The following is an 18,650-nucleotide window of genomic DNA, read 5'->3' on the forward strand; positions in this document are numbered from 1 at the left end:
TGTAAACTTTTGATCAGGGTCATTTGGATGTTTTTTTGTTGTCATTATGATTTAAAAATAGAAAAAACACAGTTGTTTATCAATAAATGGCTTCACCCAACCACTAACCATGAGTGGGGAAAAAGTTTTTGTGTTATCATTCATATTCTCTGAAAAAAGGCCAAGAAAACAAAAATTCTGCCAGGGTATGTAAACTTATGAGCACAACTGTACCTTAGTCTCTTGGCTAAGGCCAACACCATGTTCACCATGCAAACCTCTTCCATCTAGACCACTTTCTCGAAGGGGACAATAGAAACCTCTTTTACACTGCCTGTGCAAGGCAGGAATCTTACATCTTTATTCTGCCTCGCATTCTGTACAGTATAACACGTCCAAATGCGGAAAGGGGAGGGGGGTCCGAGTTGTTTCGACTCTGAACTAGAACGATTGGTAGTAACAGAGCCGAATTTGACATCCGTGTTAAAGGGACAGCCGGTATGGTGGGACAGGGGTGTGACTATTTGACATTCTTCCCGTGATGAGCACAAATTCAATTCGCAGTCTCTCTCTATATACACACACACATACACACATGGCTCTTTAAGGATAAAGTTAATGTTTTGGAATGGCCAAGTCAAAGTCCTGACCTTAATTCAATCGAAATGGTGTACCCCGCCTTTCGCCCGTAGTCAGCTGGGATAGGCTCCAGCTTACCTGCGACCCTGTAGAACAGGATAAAGCGGCTACAGATAATGAGATGAGATGTTGTGGAATGACCTGAAGTGAGCAGTTCACAGGGTTTTTTCTAGAAAAATTTAGTATGAGGGCACTCACCATGGCGAGAGAGCGAAGCGGGGGGGTGGTGGTGCCGGTTGTCCCCCCCGCCGTGCAAAGCCTTTGAAAAATGCTCCAATGGGACATTCTGAGTATCTGAGAGGGAAATTGTAACAAATTGTCTGTCAACATTGAAAAAGAAAGAAGTAATCTTCTTCTGCCCCGGACAGTCTTTGGCTTTCTTCCGCTTCGTGCCGCGGGATGACATCTTTAAATGCCCAAGTGTCAACAAAAACAACTCACGAACTACTTCTGTCAAAAGCTCCCGCGCCGGTGGGTGAAAGGTCATTCAGTCTAGAGAAATCTCGCTCTACAAGTCGGCTGACCTTGTATGTAACCCATGTCAAATCTCGCGAGAGCAGCCGCAACAAGTAAACAACTAAACAACATGCCGCCTCAGTCTGGAAAACGCCAATTCGGATTGTTTTTGCACCGTCTGGCGGTGTATCTACTATGATTGGAATATTTTTGGAGCAATTATAACGTATTTGATGATCAGACACATTGTCACGTAGTGTTGCTGGGATGTTTTCACGGAGTCGGTAAGGGGGCGCACGCCGAGAGTAAGAGGGTGCAGCGCCCCTGTTCCCCCGTTTAGACGAAAGCCTGGTTCATGTGAGGAAACCCACCAACATCCCAGAGTTGAAGCTGTTCTGTACGGAGGAATGGGCTAAAATTCCTCCAAGCCGGTGTGCAGGACTGATCAACAGTTACCGGAAACGTTTAGTTGCAGTTATTGCTGTACAAGGGGGTCACACCAGATACTGAAAGCAAAGGTTCACATACTTTTGCCACTCACAGATATGTAATATTGGATCGTTTTCCTCAATAAATAAATGACCAAGTATAATATTTTTGTCTCATTTGTTTAACTGGGTTCTCTTTATCTACTTTTAGGACTTGTATGAAAATCTGATGTTTTAGGTCATATTTATGCAGAAATATAGAAAATTCTAAAGGGTTCACAAACTTTCAAACACCACTGTACTTCCATCCTGCTGCTTTTGGGACAGTGTTTTTTTTCCCCCTAGTGTCTCACTGCTACCCAGAAATTGTTCTCCAGTTAAATTGCTGGAGTGTGCACCATTTTTTGCACTGGCATTTATTCACATGCTGCTGTGACAATAAAACTGCACAGCTATGTTCAGCACTTTCTCAGCTATACCACACAATCTATCCAAATATTGTTCTGGGGCCCTGTCTAGTTAGCTTGCACCATCCTTTGTGCTTGTTGTCCTGTTAACTAGGGGGCTAACTTTTACACATCCCATCCCTCAACCCGTCCCTGCCTTGCACCGCACTGGTGAACTCAAGTATTTAATCCTTTCAGAGTGTCAATGTTATACAAAATCTCAATTTTGATTTTGCACAACAAGCTTTAGATCTCCAACAAGGTGTTGCTTGAAAAGCCATGAAAGACATGTCAGGAAATTAACACATTACTCTGAAAATTACAGGTAACAGTCTTGTCTTTGAGTATATGCTCTTATATTACTGACTGATCATAGCTGAATCATAGTTTGGGATCAATAATGAGACCGTCAAGGAAGGCCTAGCTCACTCCGATACTGTCTAGTCCAAAAGGGACGATCTAAAGTGGGCCACCTTGCGCACTAATTGTTGCAAGCTATATACAGAAGCTATATACACCCTAGGAATACCTATCTATTGGCCAGAAAGACTTCAAAACAGCGAGGAACTGACCGAGAAGAAGCAATTTTTGCTGAACTGCTCATTAAGGCTTAGTCAGTCCATAAGTTCATGAACAATTGTAATTTGGAAAATCTGGGTAGAAGTTATATGCACCCTACGTACCCCTACCTTCATGCCAGAAAGAATCAAAATTGGTGAAGAATTGAGGGAGAAGAAGCGATGTGTGTGGAAAACACTCCTTAGGGCTTAATTACTCCATATCGTCATTATTAATTGCAATTATGCAAATTTGTGTAGAACCTATATACACCCCAGGCAGACCTAGCTTCCTGCCAAAATGAATTAAAAAAATATACATCAGTGAAGAACTGAGAGAGAAGCAGCCATTTTTGTGAAATGTGGACGATGCCGGACAAGACATGATGGCATAAGCTCATCGCCTGTCGGCCGGATGAGCTAATAATTGTAGCTTACAAGAGAACAGAGAGAAAGGTGATTAATGTCCACAGACAAAGTCATGCAAGGCACTGAGAAAAAGAACTGTGCAAAGTAATATAAATAAATCTGGTTGAAAGTCACAAGTTAACCAAAACTGACACCAGTAACGGCACGAGATTAAGTTGCAAATATCGGTTTCTTGTAAGACCCGAGAAATCCTGAGCAAAACCAGTAAGAGGAGAAAAGCATTTTCCATTGGACATTTTAAACACATTCCAAGAATTCAAAAATAATGCCTGCGGACAGGCCACAAAAATGCACAGCAGCCTTCTGGCTCTGAATCTTGGGGAAAGAGGAACCGAATTTCCAGCCCCCCATCTCCCTGTAAAACTGGCACACGAGGTGAGGGGAGAAGATCCGAAGGTACACTCAAACCGAGTCGCTTTGGTTTGGCCATTTTCCCTCCCTCTAGCCTATACCAGAGAATTGTTCGCCAAAGATATTATTAGTCTGACTAGGATATACCTGCCAAAGCAGAGTAAACCAATACACAGCTTTATTGCGGGACTCCAGCTGCTGCAAACGTATAAGGGTCCAAAACAGTTCATTGGCTCTAGACAGGTCTAGCAAACAAATCTCATATTATACAGCAATTTTAACCAAGGCACAACCATTTTACGACAAGTCACCCAAAACAAATGTTTGCCTCCTACACTATACTTTAAAAAGGATTCATGGACTCTCAGATCCTCAAAAGCCCCTGGAGTATCTACACTCTACTGTAAGTCCTGGGAGGAATTTGTGCACGCAGAAGATTGAGGGCAAAGGTATGATAGGCTTTGCCCAAGGGTGTGCACATTGCCTGGGGGTAGGGGTGGTGATGTGTGCTGCCATGCCACAGAGTCCAGCAGGCCTCCCACACGCCAAGGCCGGCCAAGGGTTCCCACCACCACAAGACTCTCTGCCGCTAAATATAGCTGCACAGCTCTGAGCCACAGCCAGCAGCACTGTTTACACTGCCCACTTCTGCTTTCTCACTCTGTCTGTCGGAAAAGACTGACTCTCTTTATAGCAGTCACAGCTGTTTATTTCTACATCACTTCTGCAGACAAAATGAAGCAGTCTCCAAGAATGCTAGGAAGGTTATGAGACAACGGAGGGAAACGGACTGGCCGCTCCTATTCGGAGATATTTTGTCCGTACAATGTGAAGGCCTGTTGAGAATGTAATGCAATGCAAGAATACACACAAAATTGACTTTTTTGAAAAGCTTTTCTAACGTCTTTGTTCGACCTACTTTCTATCAGTCATCTTCAGTCCCATCAGCATGTCAAGGTTTCTTCATCTGTCCTACTTATGTCTCAATGTCTCTTGAAGTCTGGATGCTTCACTCTCTTTTCATATTTGTTTCTCTTCAGATTGAAGTATAAAGCAACGCTCAGGATTCTCACCAAACCCCTCCCAGAGCTTCCGGACCTTTCTGTTGTCTGTCTCCAGAAAGATTGACCCACAGCCCCATCCCAGGACCCAGGAGTCTGGTACACAAACGGGCCCTTCAGGTTGATTTATCGGGTGTATTCATTGCCAGCCACGCTGGGGGATGCCTGGGTCAACGCACTGGTTCTGACACCCATGATCTCTACAACAGTTGCAAAAAGGGAGGGGGAAAGGGTGGAACCAAAGGTGGTGTATGATCTAACGCTACCTCGCTTTGATATTATTATGAGAACGCTGATAACCAGTGGCCAACCCAAACAGCTGATTCACGAGAAGTGACCAAAATTCAACCAGGCATTTATATAAAATTTAAATCATTTCACCTCAGGTTATTTGTCTCGGTATACAACTTAAAACAACAACAAAGCAAAACCACACATGCTCGTTCATGGTGAAGTCATGGTTTTAGGAGAAAAAACTAAATGGAAAACAAGTGGCACTGCATCATGATGGCAGGCGGGACAAAACGGGATTGTTTTAGTGGAAGAAAGAGCTATCTGTCACTGTCTGTCAGCTCATTCATCCACCGCTCCACGAGCATCCAGCCCATCCGTCATCCCCTCTCAGCCTCTGACATTTGCTCAGGTTGGCTACTTTGGCTGCAAGGGAGGGGGTCCCGAATATGGAACCCTCATAGCCTCAGTGTTATTCTTTCCCATCCCCTCTAGACCCCTTAATTTGCCACCCACCACAACACATGCACAGACTACACACTCCTTTTCCAGAGAAACTCCTTGAATAAACCTCAATAGTAGAATCAAAGATTTCGTACGGCTAATGCACACAAAGGTACAGGGATGTATGCTTTTGAGCGAGACATAATTTTAGCGTTGCGAAATAGTGTGCTCTGAAAGTACGCCAATGGCCCAACGTGCAATTCGGTGTTCAGAGAGGCCACTTGGATAAGATGACCTGTGAAAAGTTGGATCAGAGAACCTCACCTTAAATTAAGCAAGAGACTTTAACGCACTTCTGATCCGAATAAAACGAATGAAAACAGTCTGTATGTATGCATGCATCAAAAACCTTGGGATCACACATATAAATGCAAAAAAAAAAAATCCCAGAAACACATTGAGGGCAACTTAAGGAAAGAAACCTTCAAACAAAACCAGGAGTGAGGTAGAGGTTTAGGGGGTTGGAACTGCTGGATAGGGAAGGAGAATAAGTGAAAGGAGGGGATGCTTAGGGGTAAACAGGAGAAAACAGAAGAAAGGGGGAAGGAAGAATGAAAGAAAAGAAAAAAGGGTGGAAAAAAACAAAGACCTACTTGTCTCAAGTCGATGAAGGCGAGCAGCAGAGTGTCCCCCTGGAAGCCAGGCACCGGGCCGGCCCTGGCAAACCCTGTGGGAAAGAGAGAAGGATAAAGAGAGCAGGGAATTCGCCATGGAGTGGGAGATTGGCAGACAGATGACAGCCAGGACAAGGGGAGGACAGGGGGAGGTTCAGTGGGGGCAGGGGAGGTGGATTGGAGGGGGGCTTTGGTGGTTCTGCGGGTGTTGATGGGGGGTGAGTACTGGGAGGTTCGAGGCAGCCCCTGCCACAGAGTCATGTCTGTGGGTCTGCCACTGGCTTTGTGCTATCCATAAAAAAAAAAAAAAACCCTCATCAGACTCTCATTAATTCTTCCCCAGTGTTGACCTGACAAGTCCGAGAGTGGAGTGGAGTATGAGTGACAAGGGTTCTGCCTTTACCTTCACAACCTGAAACCCATGAGGCCGCTCTTCAGAACATGTGGCGCAGCACAGGGCAAAGGTGGGGACAAAACTTTGTGAAAAGGCAAGGGGGATTGTCGAAAGGTTTCAGGGGGTTGGATGTGAGGCCACCAGAGCGTTCTCTGGCTTTGGCGGGAAACCCGTAAACAAGCAGCTTCGCCATTCTAGAAAACGGAACGTTTGACACAAGGAGACAAAACAAGCTGAGCCTGGGAGAAAACCCTTTCTCCTCACAACGCTGAGGGCTTTTTTCCCCTCTCACGCAGATTACATGCCTGCCATCTTTATTTCTGACCCCTACACTATACATAAGAAACTTTGGGCAAATGGCAGCAAAGTAAATGTGATGCATGTCAGGCTACATCAAATCAAAAATACAATTAACAAGACAAAAACAAACACAAACAAACCAAAAAAAAAAAAAAAAACTTCAAAGCTTTATTCTTAAAGCCAAAACAAAGAAGTGTATGGGCTTTCTCAAGGGCACCTAAAACTCAAACGTCCCTCTGAGGACTCTAGAAACAGTGCAAGTTTGCACCACTTCATCTTTAGCCCTGTTTACTTTGTGCTTGACGGACTAACAAGTAAACGGTGACCAGAACGAAGGCAGGAAGAAGTCATTCTGCAGCATTATTAATGAGCTTAATATTAAATTAGACCAAAAGCACATCACTGATCAATTCTGATCTCTGGACAAATCACAACTTTTGATTCAGAAAGAGGCACAGCACCCCTAGTGGGTCACAGCAAGCTCTGCAAAATGGATTTTAGCATCACTCTACTACAAAATTACCAACATCCTCGAAAATCCCTGCTAGTCTCAGTAACCCAATTGCCTCTTCTTTTCTCACGCCCCTCGTTACAGCACTCGCAGATAAATGTCACTGATGAGGGATTCCTCCAGACACATCCTCTGACCATTCCAGTGGTTACATTATAGTAGTTATTTTTGTGCAGAGTTCTGTCTTATTTCCTCAAACCCTCCATTACCTCCACCCAACCTATGTCACATTTGTTCATCCACACAGACAGAAGCTTAAAGCTGAGGTTAAGACAATTTTCACTCTAGTGGCGTTTAGATTATAGCCCAAATTTGTGGCTCTGTAAAATGAAAGCAACAGTATCACAAATTTTAAGGGGATTTTAAGAAGTGACGGACACCGAGACTGCACTTTATCAGTATGGTGGAAAATCAGAAAACTAAAATGCCTACAGATGGTGCAACCACGGCAGTTGATGTGGCAATCTCATGGAGGACGGTCATTTTGTCTCTCTGCTTGTGATCTCTGGGCGATGGCATGCACAAGGCAAGGATCATGGGAAATCCATTAACCAGACTGGGTCAGATGCTCAGAAGCGGTTTCAGCTGTGGTCACAAAGAAAGCTGCTAGAAAAGATGGGCCAAACTACACAACTCTATCATGAGTCAAAAATGCATTCTTTTATTCCCCCCCTCTCAATTTACCCTAATTTGCCTTTGGGGAGTGTGGGATCAGTCTCTATCATAGACAAGACTGCCTCATATATATATATATATATATATATATATATATATATATATTTATTTATTTATTTATTTATTTATTTATTTATAAAAAATAAAAAGAAGACAGATGGTACTCACGCTCACACTCTCTGACGTCTACGTTGAACTGTTGGAGTGCTCCCATAGATACCTGCCTGACATCTGCTTCAAGTAACAGTTGCAGCAAGGAGGTGGACAGATGTTTACATGCAGACATACATGCTGTCTGAGCAACCTTTCCCTACAGAGACCCAAAAAAAAAAAAAAAAAAAGGTCAGTGACAGGAAGAAAGATACTATGATGACTGGTACACAGGGAAATACAAAACACCCGAGGGGAAAAGAAAAAAAAAAAAAGGCTTGAACCCTAAGACCTGTAGAATTAAACTAATTAGAATTGCAGAAGACGAAAAGGGTGAAATCTATATGCCTTGCTTTTTCAATATCTATCTCCCTCCCCATCCCACCCGATAGGAGGACATCAGTTTCAAGACTAAATGTATCCATGGGCGCGCGCACACACTTGATTAGAATGTACCATACTAAAAGACATCCAAAATACAGGACATTAGCATAGTAGTGATAACTGTAGGGGGAAAAAAAATAGGAAAATAAAACATTTCCAAATACAGTAAACCATTCGTGTTCCCCTCTTACAAAGACGTATAAAAACCTCAAATATGCCCTTGTCTGCTGTCCAACTCTTTCCTGAAGGAATCTGATATTTTCAGGAAAGATCCAAAGCTTTTAATTTGATACTAAATCTAAAAGAAAACACAAGAGTGGAGAACCTGGAATCTGTGGGATTTCTGACGAGTAGGGTCAAAAATGGGGGGGGGGGGGGGGGGGGGGGACTACTATACGAGCTACTTGCAAAGCACACAGATATTTCCAAATACATTAACGTCAGACTAAATCTACAAAGAAGACACCAACAGAAAGAGACCGTGAGACAGAGAAGAAAAGACAGAAACTCGAAATAAAAGGAGGTAAAATACAACAGCACAAAATTTCCAAGAATTCCCATCCTGAGATGGCCATTGCTAAATCTGGAGTGCAACCATGCTTTTAAAAGTTTTAAAATAAAATACTCTACTGAGACTCCAGGCTAATATGGAATCCTATCCTTACAAAATAACTTGAATGCAGTTATTTGTTATTAATGAAGCTGATTTTTTTCCCCCACCATCCATATATATTTCACCACATACCTTTTGTATAAAATGGGATGGGTCCAAACTAAAATTTACTGTTCAGAGACAATCAGGTAACCAGATTGAAAAAGAAGGAAGAGAGAGAAATGAACCCAAGAGAGCCCAAAAAAAAAAAAAAAATTAGCCGTGTTCTCTGGGAGGGAGGAACGGTATTACTCTCCCCTTTCAACCAGAGCAACACAACAAAATGTCAGTAACGGTAAGCTCGTGTATTCAGAACAGAGCAGTTAGATGAATGTGTTCAGTTCTTTTAAATAAATAAATAAATAAATAAATAAAATGTGTGTTCCAGTTGCCATCCAAAATCCTATCCTCATATCCCCTACCTAATGCTGGTTGGTACTAAAATTAGAAGCATTGATTTTAACCAGTTAATGATCTGGCTGGCCTGCTGATTGCAGTAATTGATCTAACAGAGGGAGTAATGGGAGCTGAGAGACACGGCTGGACCAAAGCCTAAAGCTGGGGTGAGGAGACAGAGGAGTGTGTCTGATAAAGAGGAGCTCTTAGGGGGACGCAAAAGAGGTGAGCAAGACAAGGTTTTGGTCAGATTCCTTTAACTGGGAATCATTGGGTTTGTGTAAATAGTAAGGAGATGTGAAGCAATTTCCTTCAGGATCAATAAAGTTCGCCGATTCTGATCAACACTGGCACGAAACAGGAACTTGTGTATAAAAGCTGTGTATGAAATGTGGACTAATGGAAAGTCGATACAAAATACAGCTAATATTAATGCACATTAAACATCAATTTACTTTTAGGTAGAGGTATTAATATAGAATTATACAAATCAAAGAATCCGTATCCAACACAATATTTGGTTGTGCAGCTGGCAGCTCGGCCACGCTCTCACCATTAGCTGGCTCTTGTAATCATGAAAAACTTCTGGCCCACCCTTTGACTTCACATACATCGGCTTCTGACCATCAATGGCATCTCACTATTTGTTCCTAGTTACTAAATCAAATTTACCTAAAACTTTAAATTCTTTAAAAGTGCAATATGTAGAAGGTGCTGGTTGTAATATGAAGGTGCTTAATAATAGTCATTTAAAAAAAAAATCTAAAACTAATTTAGAATAAAATTCTGCAATAGCCATGGCTAGTTTCTGTTCCAAGCTTTTATTCCCCCCCCCCCAAAAAAAAAACAAAACAAAAAAAGTTTTAATAGAGCAAGCATGGTCTGGTGCATCATTACTGCAATTATAACTGCAGTTCATCCCACAGATAGCAGAAATTACAAACTGCTTCTTTAAGTACCAGTCTTATCCTGGCTTGCATGTGTTCTGGCAACAGGACTGCACATGTCCATGCGCACAAACACACTGACAGGAGGAACGTTTTGATCCCGATCTTCCTTTCGTGAGAAGCTGATCATATTTGTGAACATGATCAGAATTCTGATTTAACACCCACAAACTTCCCCACAAAAGATTACAAACATGTTTGACAAACCAAATCCTACAGAACACAAAAGCAAAGAATGAGGTGAAACCAGGGGTCAGAAGAGACACCAGCTGACAAGAACATAAAGTTGGGGGAGAAGAGAACAAAAAACAAACAAAAAAACACCCCCGGCTTTTGCATGTGGATGCCAGTGAATTCAGCTGATCAGTGTTCAGTGATCTGTTCTATTCAGCAACCGTTCCAACTAAACATTAGTGGTTTGTTTACAGGTAAAACGGTTGTAGTCAAAAACTTGTAATTAATCAAACACGCCACTGATCATCAGCTTGTTACATACCTCTTTTTCAGACAGACCCTCAGTCATGTTGTGGTCTAACCCAGTGAGTCTTTAATCAGGTTAAAGCACTTTCAGGCCTAACTAGGCGATTACAGATGATTACAGTGCCTGTGCGGCACTACGGTGATTAAAAAATAAACACGCTTGTTTTCCGGCCGCTCGTCTCTGCATTCTTAATAGCTATAATAAATCATGTGGGCCAAAGGAAGAGTGGTTGTTTGTTGTTTCTTTTCTTCATTGTAAAATGAAAACCTCACGATTACCTGTCTCCTGCCGAGGCCATTACAATCACTCACAAGTGTGGCTCATCCGGTCTGATTGGAGCAGAAGGCTTTATTGATTTGGCATGGTCAACATTTGTGTACAGATTTTGCATGAGAGAAGGCAATAATGAAACCCTAATGTGGAAACATCATGCCCATACTGTTTTGAAGAGAAGCGAGTTAAATGATAACGAAGAAGAGGGGGAGGGGAAAAAAAAAAAAGTCAGCACCATTAGTGTGACGATGTGTACTGGTTTAGCGTGACGTGGAGGAGGATTTAACAAATGTGCTCCTAAAGCAGGCCAAATGTGTTTACTTCTCAAGTCTGATTACCAAGTCCAAGTGACCAAATCTGATTTATTTGTACTGGAGTTACATTTGCCATGCATAGCTACATTACACAGGCATGCAGACAATGATTAGTGTGACGCAGGGGGAAGTGCACGAGTTAGTTTGCTACCAAGAGGGCTGATAACTTTTGACAGTAGATACAGTGCTCCCACCATTTCTCTCCCATTGTCCGGTCTTTTGGGAAACTATGAGTACTAATCCCATCATGATTGGTGTTGCTACACCCTCCTACGATACGTCTGTTAACCATTTTAGCGATAACGTTGTACTGTAGAAAACCACCAGGTCGTTTTCTCATAAACAAACCAGCGCTGACGTAGGATTCAGAAGGAGGCGTCCTGCACGCGACGTCACGAAAATCAATGTTTGCCAGGAAATCCAAATGGCAAGTTTTTTCAGAGGCGGACCAATTCGCCTCAAATGGCTTGATTTCAACTGAATTTTTCTGGTATTCCGCAAGGTTAAAAAAAATTGCACAAAATGCAAAATGTGACAGATATTTGACCAAAGTTTAATATAAAATAGGAGAATTACATTGATCTTGCTCCTGAATTTACCCGTGATATGCACTTTAACCCCCCCCAAGAATCATCAGATGACGACATATCCCCCCCCGGCCCCCACATGAAACCCCACTCCATATTTCCATAAGTTGAATTGGTTGCTAAGGAAATACAGAAAAAAAAATTACAGAAATTCCAAAATATCAAAAGGCACAACTCCTCTAGACACTTAACATAACTGAAGTTTCGTGAAAAAAATTCCTAATAGTTTGAGTTATGCTCCAGAAACTAAAACGTTTACAGACGGAAAGACAGACAGATGGACAGAGTGAAAGCTATATCCCGCTGCATTACATGCTGGGGGGATAAAAACAGTAGTCTCAGGTACAGTGAGTGCAGTTTGATAAGGAAATGAGCTGGAGGTTTTACTGAGCATCTTACAGAACCAGCCACAGTTCTTCTGGACACTTTGTCACACTCGCTTCTTCATTTTGCACCAAAACCCAGCAGCCTTCATTATGTTTTCTTTTTTAATCTGAAAAGTGGTCGGTTATGTAATATGCTGCTCAAATACAACACATTTTTTCTGTACCATCTAATTTTGGGCTGGAAAATGGACGCTTGGAACTCTAAATGTTTTTGTACTGACTCAATAATGTAAAAGTCATAAAATAGAACTCTATAACAAAGTTTGCATGAAAAAAAATGAAAAAAAAAAAATTAGGTGCCTAAGACTTGCACAGTAGAGGTCTGCGCAGGACAGAATTTTCAGTCCCGCTCCCGCAAAGAATTATGATTTTCAGTCCCGCTCCCGCCCGCAAATCCCGCATGACGCAGACGTTCGCGTTATTTCTCACGAAAGTTCTTGTCATTGGCTTGGGGAATTAAACATGCTGAGCTTAGCTGAGCTCTCCACTGACCGATCCTTCACCTAGCGCACGTAGCGAGGGTGCGCGTTGCCAGGCGGCATGCGCAGCTGAGGCTTTACAGAGATACCCAACACACCTACCAAAGTCTACAGTGGATATTAAGAATATTGTACATTGCACACAGCTTATATGCCACTCCTCACATTTACATTCTAGGAAATACAAGTAGGCCTATAAGAAATTAATATAATTTAAAGACACAGCGTGATGGTGCCCCGCCCCCTACTTTGAGTGGATTTGAGCATAAATATCTACAGCTCACGTTCAGGGGTGCATTTCCCAAACAAACAACCAAGTTAGCATTAAACCAATATGGTACGATGCAAGTTTGAACTAACTAACATCCAAAAAACGACTGTTTCCCAAAGCTGTAGAACCAACTTGGTCTGAACCAAGTTGATTTGAACCAACACAGCTCAAACCACGATGTTTTCAGATGTGTTCGGATGGTCTCGTTTATTGTCGGAATTCAGAGAAACAACCCGAAGTTGGCTGACAGTGCGAACGGCATTTCACCATTAAATGACCGTTAAGCCAAATTTGGTGCGTCCATAATCTTCCCCTGATGCTTGCAACATTATTTTAAACACATTTTTAGTTAGCGGGACTGCAGCTTATCACCTCTCCCAACCGCTCCCGCATTGTGCACTCCCCCTCCCGCCCGCAATGAGCTTTCAAAATTTGTCCCGCGCCGCACTGCTTTGCGTCGGGTCCCGCGGGACTCCCGCGGGAGTGCAGGGCTCTATTGCACAGTACTGTATGTCTTATACCCAATGGCAGCATCCAGTAATGGTCCTTATTGTATCTGGCACAGACAAGAGCAATCAAAACCAAAGAGTTTTAAACAAAAGATAAAGGACAAGCCATGTGGTCACGGCTCCAAGTCTGGGTACTCTGATAACCTGACCTACCTTTATGTTGATTTGTGTGCATGTTACAGCTCTTGCTGCAAATTTCTGATGTCGAGACAAAAACTAAGAAAAGGAAAAACTAAATGAAATCCAATTTCAATTGTCAAGTCAAACGTGGCTTGAATCTAATTGGAAAAAGATTTCATGTGCATTTTGATGAAAATCTTTCCTACTTTAATTTAGGTGTGCTCAAAAAAAAAAAAAGGCAGATTTAAGTCTGAACAGAGCCAAAGTTAAATTAGGGTCAGCTAAAGAGTACTTACTTCACAAAGCAGTCACATGCACAAGTGTCACAGTTCAGTCCACTCACAAAATGCAATGCAATCATTTCTTTCTCCTGTTCATTACAAGTGGACGCAGGCTAACCTCACAATTCCTGGCCCCTTCTTCACCTGTACACCATAAACATACAGTAAATGCCTCACAGACAGTCCAGATAACCCTGAAGCACAAACACACATTTTAAATGACACGGTTTAAATGAATCATGAGAACAATCGTGTACCTGTACCACATGTGAGTACGTGTGCGTCTTTGGTCACGCTGTGCGAGAACTGCGGAGCATGCGTCCTTGATGCGCACACATGCGGGACTATTTACATGTTTTCACACACATGCTGAGGTCGAGTAATAGCTGTAGAGGGTAAAGTGGGACCCTGAACTGTTCCCTCAGGTCGAAACAAAATCAGTTCGTAGGGCTGTGTGTGCCGTCTCTTGGGTTCTGTTTCATACAGGGTAAAGCTTAGGAAGCTGCACCTCTCCCACACACAGTAGCACACTTGTTTTACAGTCCAGGGCAGAGGCATGTTAACAATTAGCCTGGTACACCGACAGGGAGAGAGAATGAAGGAGAAAGGAGGAGAGGGTGAGTAAGAGGTAGTCAGAGTGCTTAATTAAAAGTAGGACCTGTCAAAGCCCTCATTAAAAAGCACTTAGCAGCACACGGCTGTGAAAATAAACACAGCGCAGAGAACACATCAGTGGAGTACAGTACGAGAGACGAGCGAGACATACAGAAAGAAAAAAGGACAAAGCAGGAAGGGGACTCAATTTAAGGAAAGAAAAAGACGGAGAAAATTTAACATGAAAACAGAATTGCAGGGACGCTAGCCAGGGATGCCCTGAAATTTCCACCAATCATTTTTCACCAAAATAGCCAAAACGTTACTTTATGATGTTATTTGCATCACTACTCATGGCTGTTGATTCACAATACCATGAGGCAAAAGACAACTTTTACAACACACTCGCTTTTCAAATGTTTCTGCCTTTTGCATATCTGTGAAGAATCTCAGTCATCCAGGTACAAGCCCGATTCCAAAAAAGTTGGGACAATGTACAAATTGTAAATAAAAACGGAATGCAATAATTTACAAATCTCAAAAACTGATATTGTATTCACAATAGAACATAGACAACATATCAAATGTCGAAAGTGAGACATTTTGAAATTTCATGCCAAATATTGGCTCATTTGAAATTTCATGACAGCAACACATCTCAAAAAAGTTGGGACGGGGCAATAAGAGGCTGGAAAAGTTAAAGGTACAAAAAAGAAACAGCTGGAGGACCAAATTGCAACTCATTAGGTCAACTGGCAATAGGTCATTAACATGACTGGGTATAAAAAGAGCATCTTGGAGTGGCAGCAGCTCTCAGAAGTAAAGATGGGAAGAGGATCACCAATCCCCCTAATTCTGCGCCGGCAAATAGTGGAGCAATATCAGAAAGGAGTTCGACAGTGTAAAATTGTAAAGAGTTTGAACATATCATCATCTACAGTGCATAATATCAAAAGATTCAGAGAATCTGGAAGAATCTCTGTGCGTAAGGGTCAAGGCCGGAAAACCATACTGAGTGCCCGTGATCTTCGGGCCCTTAGACGGCACTGCATCACATACAGGCATGCTTCTGTATTGGAAATCACAAAATGGGCTCAGGAATATTTCCAGAGAACATTATCTGTGAACACAATTCACCGTGCCATCCGCCGTTGCCAGCTAAAACTCCATAGTTCAAAGAAGAATCCGTATCTAAACATGATTCAGAAGCGCAGACGTCTTCTCTGGGCCAAGGCTCATTTAAAATGGACTGTGGCAAAGTGGAAAACTGTTCTGTGGTCAGACGAATCAAAATTTGAAGTTCTTTATGGAAATCAGGGACGCCGTGTCATTCGGACTAAAAGGAGAAGTACGACCCAAGTTGTTATCAGCGCTCAGTTCAGAAGCCTGCATCTCTGATGGTATGGGGTTGCATTAGTGCGTGTGGCATGGGCAGCTTACACATCTGGAAAGACACCATCAATGCTGAAAGGTATATCCAGGTTCTAGAGCAGCATATGCTCCCATCCAGACGACGTCTCTTTCAGGGAAGACCTTGCATTTTCCAACATGACAATGCCAAACCACATACTGCATCAATTACAGCATCATGGCTGCGTAGAAGAAGGGTCCGGGTACTGAACTGGCCAGCCTGCAGTCCAGATCTTTCACCCATAGAAAACATTTGGCGCATCATAAAACGGAAGATACAACAAAAAAGATCTAAGACAATTGAACAACTAGAATCCTACATTAGACAAGAATGGGTTAACATTCCTATCCCTAAACTTGAGCAACTTGTCTCCTCAGTCCCCAGACGTTTACAGACTGTTGTAAAGAGAAAAGGGTTTGTCTCACAGTGGTAAATATGGCCTTGTCCCAACTTTTTTGAGATGTGATGTCATGAAATTTAAAATCGCCTAATTTTTCTCTTTAAATGATACATTTTCTCAGTTTAAACATTTGATATGTCATCTATGTTCTAATCTGAAGAAAATATGGAATTTTGAAACTTCCACATCATTGCATTCCATTTTTATTTACAATTTGTACTTTGTCCCAACTTTTTTGGAATCAGGGTTGTACACAGTAACCTGTGGTTGGTTGAAGAGAGCAACTGGACTTGCTTGAAGATTCTTGAAAACGTTTCGCCTCTCATCCGAAAGGCTTCCTCAGTTCTGTCTAACTAATAGGGAGTATCCAGTATTTATCCTCTCATGGATCATCATAGAATCCGAGTCAGAATGCTGATGGCTGCATTGTAGGTGGCTGATAAAAGATGTCATAGACACCTTTTTTTTTTCCTCTCTCCGTGCTTCCACGGAAGGCGGTCGCATTTTTTTCTGCTCTCCCTCTCCCTCCTTTTTTCCCTGCTTGTGCTTCTGTCTTGTCTCATCTGCTGTACTTTTTGAAGAGACTCTCCCTGCATTACTTTCTAAACTAAAAAAAGCATGGAATTGATAAACTGGTCTCCTAACGAAATTGAGACAGTTTTCTCGACGAGCAGTTTGGGTTCGGGGGAACCCGTTTGTCCTGCCGGAACGTTTGCGGCTGGTTACACGATGGACGCGTGGGAGCAGTGGCGGGTCGTGTGCCTGGCGATTCTTTCTGTGGAGGACATTGAAGATATCTACCTATTCGGAACCATGATTACAGGACTTTTGCTGATTGGATTAGGCATTGCCCTGGTATATCGAGGAAATCAGACAATGGTGACAGCTGTTCAAAGCCCCACAAAGCTGCCCGATATGATTGGAGTGGTGGGCAAAGCTGTTGGCACTCGGACTGTGGACATTCAGAACTTTAACCACAAAATGGTTGTTATCTCGGAGCAGCTTTCAGCTTTGCAAGGAATACGTTTTTCGGAGATCAGTTTGAATAGAATGGACGGAATGGACAGATATGGACGAACGGTGTGGACGTGCAAAGACTGCGTCTGGAAAGACCAAACAATTCATATCTTATCGACATTCGGCACCCTGAGACAGCACAGACCTTGGTTTAGGCCATTGCTGAGGAAACATTTCCCCCTGAAGGTCGCTGCCGGGTGACACACTCATTCCTCGCATTCCTCTCTAACTCTCCGCGGTCACCATTTTTACCCCCAGTGTGACAAGCGGGTGCGTGACCAGCGCCTTCATGGCTGCAGGAGTGGATGGCTGCTTGCTTGCGCTGGATTACCCCCTACCCCCCCTTACCCCTGATTCCCCCCCTCAAGTCCCGTGTTTAAAGTGTACTTGTGTGCTTATGCTAAGGTTTTTTTAAATGTCCCCACACTGTACTCCTGACAGGAGCATAGTGTGTGTGTGTGTGTGTGTGTGGGGGGGGGGTGTTCTTTTTTTTCCTTATCTCTCCTCATGTTGTGTTTTCTTTTTATCTTTATCCCTGTCTTCCTGTCCTGTCTACCCTATGTCAACTGTATGTTGTATATGTACGGACAGGTTGACGGCCAATTTCGCTGGTACATGTGACTAGTGACAATAAAGGGTACACCATCACCCACCTCCGTTCAGTGATGGTCGTTCCAGGTTGACAATGGATGACTGAGATTACTATGTACCTGGATGACTGAGATTCTTCACAGATGTGTTTCTACGCACTTTGGGATGAGATCCCTTCGACTGGTGCGGGAGTACGAGAGGACTTCCAGAAAACTGGCAGACATCTTAGCCAGAGAGGATCGTTCATTTTTGTCAACCTGGAACGACCATCACTGAACGGAGGTGGGTGTCTATGACATCTTTTATCAGCCACCTACAATGCAGCCATCAGCATTCTGATTCAGATTCTATGACGATCCATGAGAGGATAAATACTGGATACTCCCTATTAGTCAGCAGTGTTGCCAGATACTGCTGACGTTTTCCAGCCCAAAATATGTTCAAAACCCGCCAAAATGCACTTGAAACCGCCCAATCTGGCAACACTGTTAGTCAGACAGAACTGAGGATGCCTTTAGGATGAGAGGCGAAACGTTTTCAAGAATCTTCAAGCAAGTCCAGTTGCTCTCTTCTACCAACCACAGATTCTGCCTTTTACCAATCACCACTTACAAAAAGAACATACACACGAACTGTGAATTAATTCCATCCCAGCATTTATTACATTTCCCATAGTGCAGGAAGCGCCAACAGTGTTTCAACACACTTTTTTTTTTTTCCCCTCTCCCCGTGAATACTTTCAGTTTACACGACTAAAAACCCACACACTTCCCCGGTGGTCTCTCACATTACACATACACTAATATTTCTGGAGTGACATTATCACCATCAT

General features: G+C 42.8%; 1 protein-coding gene across 4 annotated transcripts in view; it reads right to left on the reverse strand.

The window, feature by feature from the left end:
- exoc6b (exocyst complex component 6B) overlaps positions 1-18,650 on the reverse strand; it is a 241,432-nt gene that overhangs the window by 41,136 nt on the left and 181,646 nt on the right. For all 4 annotated transcript variants that reach the window (XM_060936134.1, XM_060936143.1, XM_060936117.1 and 1 more), the window contains 2 exons: positions 7,744-7,885; positions 5,675-5,748 (listed from right to left, as the gene is read on the reverse strand). In XM_060936134.1, the coding sequence (XP_060792117.1) occupies positions 5,675-5,748; positions 7,744-7,885 (216 nt within the window). The remainder of the gene's footprint in view (positions 1-5,674; positions 5,749-7,743; positions 7,886-18,650) is intronic.

This window comes from Neoarius graeffei, chromosome 1, assembly GCF_027579695.1.
Source record: "Neoarius graeffei isolate fNeoGra1 chromosome 1, fNeoGra1.pri, whole genome shotgun sequence".
NCBI lineage: Eukaryota > Metazoa > Chordata > Actinopteri > Siluriformes > Ariidae > Neoarius > Neoarius graeffei.